Source organism: Metopolophium dirhodum, chromosome 1, assembly GCF_019925205.1.
Source record: "Metopolophium dirhodum isolate CAU chromosome 1, ASM1992520v1, whole genome shotgun sequence".
NCBI lineage: Eukaryota > Metazoa > Arthropoda > Insecta > Hemiptera > Aphididae > Metopolophium > Metopolophium dirhodum.
Window position 1 is genome coordinate 1,001,304 of NC_083560.1, and position 15,319 is coordinate 1,016,622.

The 15,319-nt window shown below is 28.3% G+C and overlaps 2 protein-coding genes and 1 long non-coding RNA gene across 7 annotated transcripts; 2 read left to right on the forward strand and 1 right to left on the reverse strand.

Moving 5' to 3' along the window:
- Positions 1–3,804: 3,804 nt before the first annotated feature.
- Positions 3,805–8,523, forward strand: LOC132935619 (uncharacterized). Of its 5 annotated transcripts, none has more exons than XR_009663302.1 (10): positions 3,805–4,410; positions 5,393–5,512; positions 6,445–6,529; positions 6,606–6,832; positions 6,909–7,079; positions 7,151–7,262; positions 7,498–7,662; positions 7,748–7,905; positions 7,960–8,190; positions 8,271–8,523. It is a non-coding gene; the product is annotated as an uncharacterized LOC132935619 (long non-coding RNA). The 5 variants fall into 5 exon arrangements; XR_009663303.1 differs by having other exon boundaries at positions 7,748–7,879; XR_009663305.1 differs by having other exon boundaries at positions 7,498–7,656.
- A 3,022-nt stretch (positions 8,524–11,545) lies between these two features.
- Positions 11,546–13,219, reverse strand: LOC132937075 (uncharacterized). The gene is made up of 2 exons (XM_061003904.1): positions 13,203–13,219; positions 11,546–12,941 (listed from the first exon to the last, which is right to left on the reverse strand). The coding sequence occupies exons 1-2, from the start codon at positions 13,217–13,219 to the stop codon at positions 11,546–11,548; spliced, it is 1,413 nt and encodes a 470-aa protein (XP_060859887.1).
- Positions 13,220–13,525: 306 nt separating this feature from the next.
- On the forward strand, positions 13,526–14,128 carry LOC132933857 (uncharacterized). The gene is made up of 2 exons (XM_061000129.1): positions 13,526–13,958; positions 14,025–14,128. Exons 1-2 carry the CDS (start codon positions 13,526–13,528, stop codon positions 14,126–14,128), a joined length of 537 nt encoding a protein of 178 aa, XP_060856112.1.
- Positions 14,129–15,319: the final 1,191 nt, after the last annotated feature.

A 15,319-nucleotide genomic window follows, 5' to 3' on the forward strand; every position in this document is an offset into this window, starting at 1 on the left:
TTTTGTCTTTTTATGAAAATATGTAAGAATCAATTAAATTATATTTAGAGGTTCAAAGAAATTCTAGGGCTGAAACCCCCCTAACTATAAGGTCTAATTTTGATTAATGTACGTTTAATAATGTACCCATAATAATTAAATAATGTATAATAATATAAAATAGTATTTGGATTTCGTAGTAGTTGCAATTGATTTAATTTATATTAGTATATCAATGACTGAACGTTTTTATTCAAGTTGTGATTTAAATCTATTTTGCATATATTATATTGTGTTTTATACTTGGATGAAAAAAAATCCCATTAAGTGGGGGCACTCATTTTGTAGAGGCCCGGAACCCTTGCTCCCCCTAAATCTGTCCAGGGTCTTTTCTCAGAATCATTTTTTGTATACAATAAAGATTTTATCTCATTGAATTCAAATTTAATATTTCCAATACAGTGACTCTCTAGACATCTAATGTCCTAAAATGTAGGTATCAGTTAAATAGTTTTTGAAAATATTTAGTTTTCCGTGTGCGCACACACACATAATGCGTGTACAAGATAAATTAAAAACCCCCACAGATATACTATGTAGTCATTGTAGGTACTTCAGATGAATAAGACAAATTATTTTATAACTTTTAAGTTAAATCTATCAACTGTTCTACCGTTACCTATGTTAGTAATGATCACCAGTCACCATCCTTACTCCGTGGTTAAAGCACAGAAATACAGAATAGATGGCAAAAAAACTGTTTTAATTTATTCTGTGGTTTAATCAGCTTTATTGTTTCCAAGGTAGATTGATTGTTACAAAATATAAATAGTATTTGGGGGGGGGGGGGGCAGGGTCGGTACTGTATACTTGGTAAATACTGTAGGTTAGGTAAATTTATAAGTGTGATATTAATTGTTTATAGTTATTACATGTATCTTTATATAATGCATTATGTATTTATGTATAATACGGTAATACCTACTATGTACATTATAATATTAGGCATGTAAAAAAATAATACCTATTTAGGTAATACATTATTATTTTTTATTTTTTTTAAGGCGATAGGATTTATTTTTCTTGAATTTTCTACTCTTTGAAATGAGTAATATGTTTTAAAAAAAAAGTGGATGAGTGGATGTCACTCTGCTGTATAGTTGGTTACAAGTAAATCAATGTACCTATGATGGATGAAACTTGAATTCAATGATATAATATCATTGTATAAGAAAAACGTTTCTTAGCGGAGACTGTTTGTCAGTCTGGATTTTTTATATTTAAAGTTACATTTTATAAATTAAACTAAATCACTTTGTAATCAAATAAAGCTATAACATTCTTTATCGATTTCACAAAACTTTCATCTAAAGACAAAAGCATTGATTTTAATAACGGTCATTTGTTTTAGATAGGTATTAAACCAAAAATCAAAATCAATTTTGTGGAAACCCGATTTTGCATAAAACTTCCCGGTTTGTTTTTTGTTTTTTATTTTCCCATCAAACAACTACTGTTGAAGAAAATCGAAACAATTTTACTGCCCCAAACGGCGACGATAGACACAAAATGAATAAAAAAATTAAATAATAAAAAAAAAACCACACATCATTGTAAAATCAATACATTCATCGCTCCGCTCAGAATCTAAAACAACTTTATTAGGTTTTCTTTAAAATTATAATTATTTATAGACGATTATTAATTTTTGTCAATTGTCATTATCAATCATCATCACACGCGCAGATCAACGGCGACGCACGCCGTATGAACACTATAATCGTATTATAATATTCATAACTTGCTGGGCTTTCGGGCGCCAGTTATAGGAGGCACCATCTAACGATACTGGCATAAAATAGTAGTTAATGTAATCAATATCTACTATCATACGGAAATGCGCATTGATTATTTTAATTTAATTTTAATTGTTCACGATTTTTCAGGCCTGCAAAGAGACTCGTCAACCAAGTGTTGAGGAAAATACTATAGTAATCGTTGAATGGGAAGATTGCGGAACTCAAGACCGCCAACCGATGACGGAAAATATTGATAATATATTCTATATTACACATAATATTATTGGTGAACATCAGTATCCAATACATACAATTTATTTTATCGACAAATTTAGACATTTAATATTTTAGAAATTAAAATCATTAAAACAGTATAATTATTACAAATGTATAACCAACATTTCAGTAGACACAATAAAAATATATGCAGTTGCAATTGGCAGTTAAAGGTTGTTATAGTATTATGTTAAGTACTTATACAAATTAAACGTTTTACAATTATATCAGTCATCCCTTATAATTTTTTTTTTTGAAAATTCAACAACAGTGTATTATTTTGTAACATTTTTGACAATTTCGAGGTTTTGAAGAATTTTGTCAAAATTTCAACTTTAGACGCTTATTAAAAAAAAATAGGTTTATGGATTGAGCCTTTATTATTCCTCAACTGCTATTATAACAACTTTTGATAAACCTTGAATTAATTTTTCAAACTTTTAGATCATACGATAAAAATTTATTGGCATTCAGAGAACAAAAATAAAAATATTCTCATATGTCTATAAATAACTGAAAAAAAGTCAAAATACTTAAAAAATATTGTCATGTGTATACAATTATAAAATACACGAAAACTTAGAAATCTTGTATTAAATTGTCAAATATTAGTTATTTCAGTCATTTTACTTAATTTTGTAAAAATAACAATCACTACCTAGCCGGTATATCTAATTGAGTTATTATTATTTTTTATTTTTTAACGAATTTTACATTGTATTTTATTGTTTTTCTGCCATAATATTGGGTTATATTTTAATATAGCTAAACACTGTAAAATAATATTTAAGTTAAGGTATATTGTATTTTTTTTTCGTCGTGGACGACAATATTTGACGATAATTTAAATAAAAAAATACATTTGCTATTAACTATTATGTTAAAATGTGTGTACCTACTACCTATATATACCGTTAATTAGAAAAAAATCTGTATAATATATGATAATATTCTTCAATAAACGGTCGGCAAAATCAACATAATTAAATAACCGACGAAATCGATATTAAAACAGCAAAATCGATAAAACCCCTGCAATATTAACTATTAAGTATTAGGCACGAAAAGGTCTGTACAGGCGGACCACCGGACAGAATAGTTGATGCCCTCGTGACACCTGGACACAGGATAAAAAGGAACGTAGCTACCATGATGTGAGTACACGTCGACAAACACATATAATTTACAAATGTTCAACGATGACATTTTATTGCGTACGGTGCTCCGCCAAGCGAATTCCAATTTGCAATTACTTGCAATTAATTTGCAAAATATTGACACAGGTTTGGAGTCAATCGGACTAGTTGGTGGGACTTACTTCACTATCAGCTATGCAACTAAATATTAATAATAAAAAACAAAGGGTTTGATGACCACCGGGTCGACCATTGTCCAACAACACGGCGCAAACGGGCTGAACGTAATCCGCCTGGTTTAAGCGTTGGCAAAGGACAAACAATTTAGCCTTGGAATATTGCAACGATAAATTGTTTATAAAAAATGAACATCAATTTTAATAATATTTTATAAAAATAGTTGGTGTTCATGTTTAAGATTGTTATGTTTGTGTCAATTTAATTTTGTTTTCTGTTATCATTCTTTTTTGTTTATGCGCATGCAACGGTGCGGTCCGCAGCTGCAGCCACAATCAAATAATTCTTATCATGCTTCCGTTTGCGACCAGCCAGCTGCGTGACCGTTATCAATTTATGTTTTTCAAAAGTCATCATATTCAGTCAAAGTTTTTTATTCTCGTTAAGTCATGCTTTCAGTGTCACAAAGTTCTTAGTTTTTTCAGATTTTATTGTTTTAGTTTGGTGACACTGAAAGCCCATTTTATATAGTTTTCAATTTTTCATCGGACTTTTGTATGTCCATTAATGTTTTCTTTTTTTTTTTTTTTGGCACGACCTCCGAAGTAGACGGTTGTTCGGTGTAGTCACTATTCATTTACTATTATTTAAAATTCATTGTCGATCGCATACACAATACACGTTTCCTGTTCGTATTCTAGTCAATTTCACATGAAGTCACAGTCACTCATTCTGTTTACATCATCTGTGAATTGCTTCCTGTAAGTATCGTTCAGTCATTTTGTTCAGTTCATTATATTAATATTATTTCCCCAATTCAGGGCGCACAAAGAGATACTTACAGAAGCACGTGCATTTTTGCCATTTGTGATTTGCATGTACATTGTGATTTATTCGGCCGAGCTGGTGGCCCGTATAGTCGTACGTTCTCAGGATTGTCACACATTTTAGTATTAATATTGTAAATTTTTATTGTTCAAATGTGTGCATCCTGAGACGGTAGCGTTTGGTTTGAAGCCACTAAACGGACACCAGCTCAACAGGTAATCAGCTGACGAGCTACATATAAACATTTACATTATTATCCATATTCTAGTCAGAAATTTTGTATTATTATTTGCTACAGCATTGCTATATTATTATTTCAACACTCAATTATTATAAACCTACCTGGCAATTTATTTATTCATTTATTTATCTAATTTAAAGTAATGCTTATACATATATTGTGTTGAGAAAAATTATTATTATTATTATTATTATTGGTCAATAAAATCCACATAAACTACCAGCACACATTATTCCTTTTTATTATCTTTATTTGATGTTCTCCAAACATATATAATATAATCAAATCGTCAGTCGTGAAGGTACTCCTTATTTTCTAAAAATAAGAGCTGACAGCGGCAACAGTAGGTAGTTCAGTTTCAGTATTTTTTAATTTTACTGCAATTTTAACTTTTTTTTCATAATGTTCGTTTACATTTAAGATTTTATAAAATAAAAATAAGTAAACGTAGCAGTGAACAAATGTCTTTATTTGTTGTAATCCTTATTATTTTATTAATACTTCCGTAGAGCGATTATCGCATTTAGGTAGTTAAGATAAAAACTTGTCCCTCAATAAAATTTCTATCAGCATTTAGTTATATTTAAAAATACCGACATCGGATTGTAACTAGTAATATAGATGTAATAGTTAATAGAGGTACAGTCATAGACATATATAAACAACTAGATAGCCGACTATAATTTGTTATTGAAGCTGCCTCCCCCTCCCATCCGCTCTATGACTAAACGGCAATGTTTATACACCTTTATATGATAACAATGATCAATATATATATATATTTTAAATATGATAAAATATAAAGTGTTCATGCATTATACTTTATAGTATAGACATCTGTAGTTCACCAAAACGCATTTAATCCTGTCAAAGTTACTTCTATGTATAATACAATTTTTTTCCTGTAGATCTCATTCTATTTGTTTGAAATATTTAATATTATTTTTACTTGTTAGGTACTTTTATTACAAATTTCAAAAATACATCAAGTGTATGACTCGTGAAAGTGAATTTTGCTGTTTTGTTCAACATTACCTAGTCACTAATTAACATCGTCAATTATTGCAATACTTTATGTAAGTATTTTTTACTTGTATTTTATTTTGTATCCTAAAGAAAAACAAAATGTGTATTTTATTTTATCAAAAAATTTGTTTATTAAAAGTACCTATAAACTGAAGTCAGAATTAATTAGTTGCGTATTAGCTAGGGTTAGGACACTGTAAATTGGGCAAATCGAGTGACTATAACACTAAACTATAATAACACGAGAATAGTAAACGTTTCCGTAACTTTGGTAAACAAACGTATGAACTCAGTTTTGTGTGCTCACTTTAGACTTCAAACCATTGGTAAACAATAACCTGGTCAGGTGATCGAATGTCACTTCTATATTGTTCTGTGCTATCAGTCTATAACAAAACAAACCTTTGTTATTGATATATTAATATAATATTATTATAATTACCTACACCTAATTAATTTTTTTAAGAACTTTATTAAAATGTAATGAATATAACTGTATTTTTAAAATAAAATTAACTTATCTAGTATAGGTCCTACCTAATATTATGTTTATTATAATTATAATTATTATTTGATGACATTTGAACAAGAAATATTAGCTTTAATATATAATGTTAATAATACCAATATTGTATACAACTTAAATTGTCATAATAACAACAAATAGGCCACTAACAATGTTATGTAAATAAAACAAATACCTAACTATTTCTATACATTATATTATATTATTTTTGGAATTCATTTTGTGTTGAATTTGTATGTTTAAAAGTTTTTTTAAAATTCTATTTTACATTTATCACATATACCCTTGGGCTTTCTACAAACTTTATCAATGATATTCATAAATTCTTGTCTCATGCCATAGTTTTAATTAAATATACATTAGGTACGAAGGTTACTTTTTTTTAATAGTAAAATTTACTTATTTATAAATTTATAATGTTGAAAAAGTAATGAATTATCATTTTTAATTTTTTAGAAACCAACGGATCTGAATGAATAAATGTTATATTCTAAATACACCCTCACTCTGTTAGACGACTACTTGAAGACTCACAATCTTGGTAAGTATATTGAAAGTGATTTTATTTGCTTGTAAAATAAAAATTAATAACATAATAATATTATTTTTGTTTTTAGAAATAGAAATTCATGCTTTATTTGATTGGTAACTGAGAGTGAATCAATATTATAAGGTCATAAAAAAATGTTATAGTAGCAGCTAGTCCAAACCTATTTCTGAGCTGTTTTTAACAGTTTTGAGAAGAGCAACAAATCTTGTTAATATGAGTTGGGTTCTACAGTTTTACTACTATTTGTAGATTATATATTACACTGGCAAACTGGTCACCAATGAAAATATACAGGTATAATTAATAACTATTTTAATTGTTATAGACTTCTATCAAAATTATTTAAATTATTTATTATTACCTTCTCAAGGTTTTGTTACCGGCTACATATCATTTAAAGTTGGACTATACAATATATGTGCAGAGATTCTACTAACACAAATGGATACTTCTAATTATCTTTCTATAAAATCATTTGCCAACTTACATAGTTGTACGGAGTTCTCTCAAGTTTTGAAGCATTCATCAATAAACAATTTTTGTATGATATATAATATAGAACTTAATTCTTTACATCCTGATATATACATAAATAATGATTAATATTTTCAGATAAATGGTTAAAGGTGATTAGTTCTTATCATTATCTTGTAAAATGTGTTGAGATTATTTCCTATAATGACATTGCTGTTCCATTTGTGGAGAAAATAAGCTAACAAAAAAAGTATTATAGATGTTTGAGTACTTATATTTTAATGTTGTATTATATATGTACAGTTGCAACTTAAAGTGGCTTTACTGGAATTGTATGTTTTATAAAATAACAAAAATAAGTAGATGGGTGTAATGGGGATAATAATAGATATTACTCAGTTGTAGGAAACTAGACTTTACAGATGTAGCTATAACAGTTAATGTTAATCATATTTTAATTTAATTAAATTTATTTTTTGTTGTAGGCCATGGAATGTGTTATTAAATGGGTAAAAATATTTTGGATTGGAGAAAAATAAACTGCCAGTATAATGGAACTCGTGCGTTTGCCATTATTAGCATCAACGACCAATATATAGTAAATATTGTGGTTCAAGAACCACTTTTGAAAAATAATTTTATATGTAAACGTAATTATTATAAATATTCCTTCATTATGAATTCATATTTTGTTTATTATTATTATAATTTATTTAGTTAATGATTTTGTACTAGAAACTTTACAATTTCTTTTGAAGAATTCAGTTCAGTATTTCGCTATTTCAAAAACGATTCGGTGTTGAGGTTTTGATGTCACTGTTTAAAAATGGGTACAGCTAGTACAACTACAGAAGTGATTTGCGATGGGTATACTCAATAATCGTTTATATGAAGTAAATATATATTTAATTTTTTTATTTAAATTTGTAAAACATTTAATTTTATAGATACGAGCGTTTTCAAAACATTAGAAGTCTGGCAAACTTTATGATCCCACACATGAATTACCTAGTTGAAGAACTGTCTATATATCTCAAAGGTGTTAATATAGAAGTTTTGGAAGGTGTATGTATGCTATCAGTGTTAGTGATGGATCAACATTTCTTCAGTATTGAGGCCTGATGACTAATGATGGATTATGGTCGTTTATTGCTAATACATTTCTCGATACATACCTGGTGAGTATAATTATATTTATTGTTTTTTATTATTAATCTCTGTAAAAAAAATATTGAATTTGATTAACATTTTTATATAGGATTAGTCAAATGAGATGTTTTATTGTATGTGATTGACGGAGAGACAAAGAAATCTGAAGAATTTGTTAATACTATAGAAGTGTACAACCGAACACTAATACCTGGTCCATGGAAACATTGTCAAGAAGGAACATTGACTTCTGTGTGTTTAGTTGAGTAGTCATTATTGGGCCACCACATTTTATATCTTATTTACGTTTATAATAGTCTTATTATTGTTTGTAATAATACACACATATGACTAACTTATGATTAAACATGTATTTTTTTATATCATTTTTTGTTTTTTTTTTGTATGTTATTGAATGTTCAATAAAAAGTGTTTTTTATAATTTAAATCAATTATTGCATTCAAGATAATCAAATACAGTTATATTCAGTAGGTTTTTCATAACTATAAATAATAGTTTTTTCCTCAAAAATACTTTGCTTTATACTTCAATACATATTCTTAAATAGTAGTACATAATAAAATGTAAAGAGTCAGTAAGCTGTATATCAAGAAAAAAACTATGGTCTATGCTTCATTACACATAAGCAACTTCATTTAAAATCATGAAGCATTAAGTTTAAATTTTTATAGTGTATAAAATATTCATCATAGGTACATGGGTATTATAAAATAATATAATAATAACAAAATAACCTTTTATCGCATATTACCTATTATATATAATCGCGGAGGAAATAATGAAATATTTTTATTACCTATTTCCTAGTTGGATTGGGGGGGGGGAGGTAAATATTATTATACGGAGAAATAATAGGTCAGATTGACATATCACAATATGATAGGTAGTATTGAGTCTAAAACTTATGACAAAAAAAAAAAAATTAATATTTAATATTAATTTAGTGCGTTATTGAGATATGTACAACGTGAGCGCTTGAATATTTTTTATACGCAGTCACACACTTTAGATCACTTACTACGCACTTGGTCCGCATGATGCATGAGTACATAGACTCATATTTGTAATTGTCTATACCTATATTACAGTGGCGTAATTAGGAATTTGGTTTGGGGGGGGGGGGGATAATAGGTTTTAGCATTATCTGTACACCTCATACAGTTGCATCCAGAGTAGAGGATGTATGGTAGATCATTTCTGAATGTTCACGAAAGGCCTAAATGTAATGCATATTTTATTTTTACGACAAGTATAAATGAAATAAGATAATAACCTGTTTTGCCTTTTTCCATGCATCAAAAGGTGTTTTCACAAAATTTCCTAAAGGTTGCCTATTTTTTCCACCAACTTTTACAAAAATCGTGCAATAATTGCAAAAATACTCGCTTCTGAGTAAGCTAACCAATTAAATTCCAAAAGCCATTTAAATTGAAATCGCAGCTTACGCTTTTCATTTTTTTGACTCAATGGAAAAGTATAATTTGAAGGTGGTACCCACAAATTTGTAAGTATCTACAAAAATAAGACGCTTATAATATAAACAGTTACAATTTTATTTTATTATTATAATAAAATAAAATTGTAACTGTTTATATTTGTGTAATTATTTTTTTTATTAAAGACTACCTACTAGGGTAGTACCTAGTAGTTTTAATTTTTTAGAGAATTTTAAAGCAAGCTTACTAAATATTTATCAGCATCAGACAAATAAATTTGGTTCACAAAGTAACCAATATCATTGAAGCGATGAAGTGTGTTTAAGCTGTCAATCTTAAAAATATGTAATGTACAATACAAATAAATAGGTTATTACTTATTACATACTACATAGGTATGAATGTGCAATAATTACATTTTCAAATTAAAGTACAAATTTCTAAATCAAATAATAAATATAAAGTCAAAAATGTATTTGTTACATTTGTAAGCCAGACACCTGGCTTTTCTGTGTTTTTAATAACTTCTTGGGTAACACATTCATTAATCTTAGATTCACTTTCTGTGTTTTTAGTAATTTCCTGGAAAAAACATTCATTAATCTATTATCTAATTAAATAATAATCACATCCAAGCAATTAGAAAATAGATTATTGAGTAGGTATAATTTAGTCATTCTCACCTTGGTATGATCATCAACTACAATTTTATCACATGAATTGTTTTTTTTGACAAAATAAGATGCAAAAGTGTTTTTCCTTTTTTGTTCCATCGTATAACTTAACGTAATAACGTTTGAATAATCAAAAAGAATATTTCATATGGATAATATGTACAACAAGTACTGGCTACTAGTGACAACTGACAATAAACGATTAAATACGAACACGTATACGGTTGTAATGGTTGTATTATAATATAATATAATCAAAGAAAATACTTCCCATTAGAAAAAAGTATGGTTCACTGTTGACTGTTCAGGGTTCTATTGTGCATTGGCATTTGGCGCGAGTGTGTATACTAATTGTCAATGCGCGCTAGCGCGCGTGTGCTCTCCGGCTCACGATAACAACCCGCATGTTTTATTTTAAAGGACCATGAAACAAAAAAAAAATTATTTTTTTTTTATACCTTTATATAATATTAGAAATGAAAACTTAATTGTTCGTCTTTTCAAAAAAATTATCCGATCACTCCTCCTGTGTCAAATAGCGATCGTACATATACGCGTGACGTCACTGGTGCGCACGGATTTGTGCCGCCGTATTATTTCACGCGGTATTTTACATGGCGTTTTATAAACACTTATTTAAAATGAAAACTACTACTCCTAAAATGTCGAAGAAAATATTAAGTATTAAGTTAACATTTATTGAAATATATTAATGCATTATTACAATGAGTATTTGAGTTTTACAGTTTACATTTAGTATAGACAGAATATTATAAATTTAAAATGGTGTACTATATTTCAACAATTAAAATATTTAAAAATGCTTAACTATTAATTTATATTTTTAGAATCTTGAGAATTTTTTTTTTCATTAAATCGTTGTAACTAGGTTTTGGTTGAAGAACTATATTGTTAGGTACCGCGGGTAAACTGAATTTTTCTGATATTGTTGAATTATTTTCTTTCATATGAACATGGACTTTTTGCATAATATTTTCGCGCCACTCATCAGTTTTATTTAATTCATATTTTTTTTTTTTATGACATATCTACTGGCTGGTTTGGAAAATACTATTTTCTCTCCGACTTCCTTTTTATTTACATTGTTACTATGATCTAGTATAGCAATGATACTTCTCATATACATACCTTTGTATTTTAAGTGAATACGTTTTGGCATATATTTTAATCGTAAATTGTGATACGACTCTAATCTACCAGTATGTACAAAATGAGTAGCATGTGTCAAATCCTATAAAAAGTCTTTTGCCATTTTAATTTTTTTCAAAGCGTAATATGATTCGCTTTCTGGGTCTATCCACAGTTTATTTCGTATTTCATTTTCATTTAATTTTTCATGCTCGCATCTCTTTTTTTCACCATTATCTTCCCACTCATGCTCATTTGATATGTGTTTTAATATAGATGTAAATGTATCAATAAGTTTTTCTTCATCTCCTTCACATGTCTGTGCTGACCACCAAAGATGATTGTTAATTGACGATTTCCATAAAAAAGCATCAGGATATTTCTTTTCGAGTGGTTTTAATCTTTTCATTAAACTCTTACTTAAATGCCAAATATCGAATTCATGTTTAATATCTGGATGCTGTGTACGGATAAATGCACGTATACCTTTATGTCTATCTGTTAAAAACAACTCGATTTTACAATTACTTCTATTAGTTAAATCCATTAGTAATTGTTCACAGGCTTGCCTTTCTAAATCACCTTTAAATTGACCCTTTTGAACTAACTTAAAATCTATGATTTTTCCCGTGTTGATATCCATAACTGAATAAGTACAGTACTTAGCACAAAAACCCGGCGAGTCATATTGGCCATCCCCAGCTAGCCAAATTGATGATAGCTTTATAGCGTCGATGTTTTTTTCTCTGTGTTCTTTCCATTGGCGGCATATTACAGGAAACAAGTATTTATTTATAATTTTGTCATAAACTGGACGAGTAAAAATTGAAAGTTTCAATGCGGAACAAAATACTTTAAATTGAGAAAATAGAATACCAGATAATACTAAAGCCGCAGTAATCAAAATGTTTCCTTCTGGTCTCTTACCTGTTTTTGGCTGTGAACACCATTGCAATTTATGGCCCTGTTCACATATAGTTATAATTGAGACCAGTGCACCTTGTGTAAAATGTTGTCGAGAACAAACCCTACTACCACATTGACGACAATATTTGAAAAGTTGGGATAAATTTTCCCAAAATACAATGAAACAACGATTATCATCAAAATCATTTTGCGTAGATAAATTATTTTTGTAATGTCGATTATATTCATATTGGCTATCATCATCAGAGTCAATCTCAGAATTAGAACTTTCATCTTCGGATTCGGACGGTATATCAAATGACAAATTATCGTTCTTTTCTACTTTTTGATAAGTTTCTAGTCCTATATCACACTGTACACCTATATCATTTTGATTGACTCGTTCTTCAGAAAATTCTGATTGTAAACTACAGTCATTGGGTTCTAAACTTAAATCCGCGTTGTTTTGAATTACTTTTACATTTTTCGGAGTACTTGTAGTTAATAATTCTGATGTGAACTGACTAAATTCTCTACGATCTGCCCTTTTATTACGTTCACTAAGTGTCAATGTATTATCTGTTGTACTACTTCTAATAGTAGGAACAACGTTGGGATTTCAATTTATTCTAACTTTTAAATCTGGCATCAGTTTATTTTTCATGATATCCGATTGATTAAAATCTTCAAATTTAAAATGTTTTGAACATAATCGTGAATTTCTTGTAGGAGTGAAATATTTTCGTTTGCAAAATTCAACCCAAACTTTATATCTACTAGGAGATTTTTCACGGGTTGGAAATCTATAAAAGTGTAGGCTGGTTTTACTTCTATCGCTTTCTGAACATCCATACGCTGAACAAATCGGCATTGTTATAAACGATCTAAATAAAGAATAATTTATTTAACTAACGAGTTATTGAACTATTGGTATAAGTACATGATATACATTGTTTTTGTTGTTGTATTATTATAGTTGTATCAAGTTTTCTAAAAATAATAATATAAGTCTAAATAAAATGGTTATCAGTTTGGCTAATATAAACACGTAGTTTCATTGAAAATTCTAAAACCAGCATTTATTATTAGTTGTGTTGAACGACAGAGCGATAGACGCAACGTACATAAGTGACTTACTTTTATATGCAATATTATATTAATATTTTGTTTTTGAAAAATGAGTTTAAAACCTTTCTGTTTTGAACCTACTGTGGAAGATATCGATAACAGAATTTATGAAGCACTACGAGTAAATCCAATACAAACAATAAACTATGTGGGAAGAACAGCAGTACACCCAAGTAATTGGTGTTTGTGTAAAAAGTGTCCTATTTTGCAAACTGACAAAGAATGTATTTGTTGTTTTGAGTTCGAAAATATATCGAAATTGCATTCTAATATTAAATGCGTGACAAAATTATCATCTTTTAAAAAAATTATTATGGACGAAGAAGTTTTGAACATTACTAGGCAACAAATGATTTTGAAAACTAATGATGTAAAACGAAAAAAAATGCTTTCAACATCAAATCCGGAAAACAAAACTTGGAGATTTATATGTTACAAACAATTTACGCATTGGATAAATTCATGGACTGCAATAGGAAAAGGTAATTTATCTATATTTATAATTAATTATTAATTATTAATTGTATCGTTAATACTTAATTTTATAGGAAATCGTGTATGTATTCCAGCATGTATTGTACAAGCTATTCGAAATAAGTACCCTGAAAATAATGGAATATACGTAGGTTTTAAAGAAAACTACAGCAAATAAGAAACTTGAATACATTTGAACTCTAAATTAATTGTAATAAATAAGTTTGAATAAGATTAGTGTAACTCAGTATTCATTTTATACTTTATTATTTTTTATTATTCATAAAAACCTACATTATGATTATGTAGGTAAGTCTAAAATCACATATAATAAACTAATACTATTGTATATTTAGTTATTTAAAATAATGAATAAATATCTAATACTAAATTTGTATTATATTATAATAGGTACTTTTATTTTTTAATCGATGGTTTATGTAGTTTTTAATTATATTTATTTAAATGCTATAGTATTTTAAATCACAAATGAACATTCAAAACTATTTTATTTACTATAGTTAAGTTATGTTTTACTAAAAATAATTAATTTAAATAACTTACCTCTAGCCTCTAATTATAATATCTAAGAGCAACTGCGAATGACGGCTGAAGAATGACAAATGACAATTAATAATATCCTATAGATCCTAGTTTGTTATTCATGTTATAAAAATGGAATTATGTAATACGATATAAATAACTTTTAATGTCAATAATAATAAATGATAATGATATTATATCGTTACAGAAATTAATTCAGTCTTATATTTTGTATATTTTAATGCACCAAATATCTACAGCGTACAATAATACGGCGGCACAAATCCGTGCGCAACAGTGACGTCACGCGTATACGTACGATCGCTATTTGACACAGAAGGAGTGATCGGATAATTTTTTTGAAAAGACGAACAATTAAGTTTTCATTTCTAATATTATATAAAGGTATAAAAAAAAATCATTTTTTTTGTTTCATGGTCCTTTAAGAACGATTTTTCAGCATGAACACTAATTATTATGTTTTTGAAACCATTATTAATCGAAAGGGCATTTAATAAAGATTGAAAATATGTACTACCCAAGTGCAGCACGCGGTGGACTTGAGCTCTAGAAAAACAATATTATTTAACCTATACAATGTTTACAATACTACAGGATTTCGGATGCACGGTGAATTTAAGAGCGATTTTTCGGCATAAACACTAAAAATTTAAGTTCGAAACCATTTTTAATCGAAAGGGCATTTAATAAAGATTCATAATATGTACTACCCAAATGCGGCACGTGGCAGTGGCGTCATTTGGGGGGGGGGCAAGGTGGGCATTTGCCCCTGTCTGATTTTAAAAGCAGCCCTATGGGCCGGTGT

What these genes read in the sequence shown, in the direction of transcription:
- LOC132933857 (XM_061000129.1), top strand. Translation starts at nt 13,526, where the DNA reads ATGAGTTTAAAACCTTTCTGTTTTGAACCTACTGTGGAAGATATCGAT. An exon ending in ATGGACTGCAATAGGAAAAG is followed by an intron (nt 13,959 to 14,024) that starts GTAATTTATCTA and finishes TTAATTTTATAG; the next exon opens with GAAATCGTGTATGTATTCCA.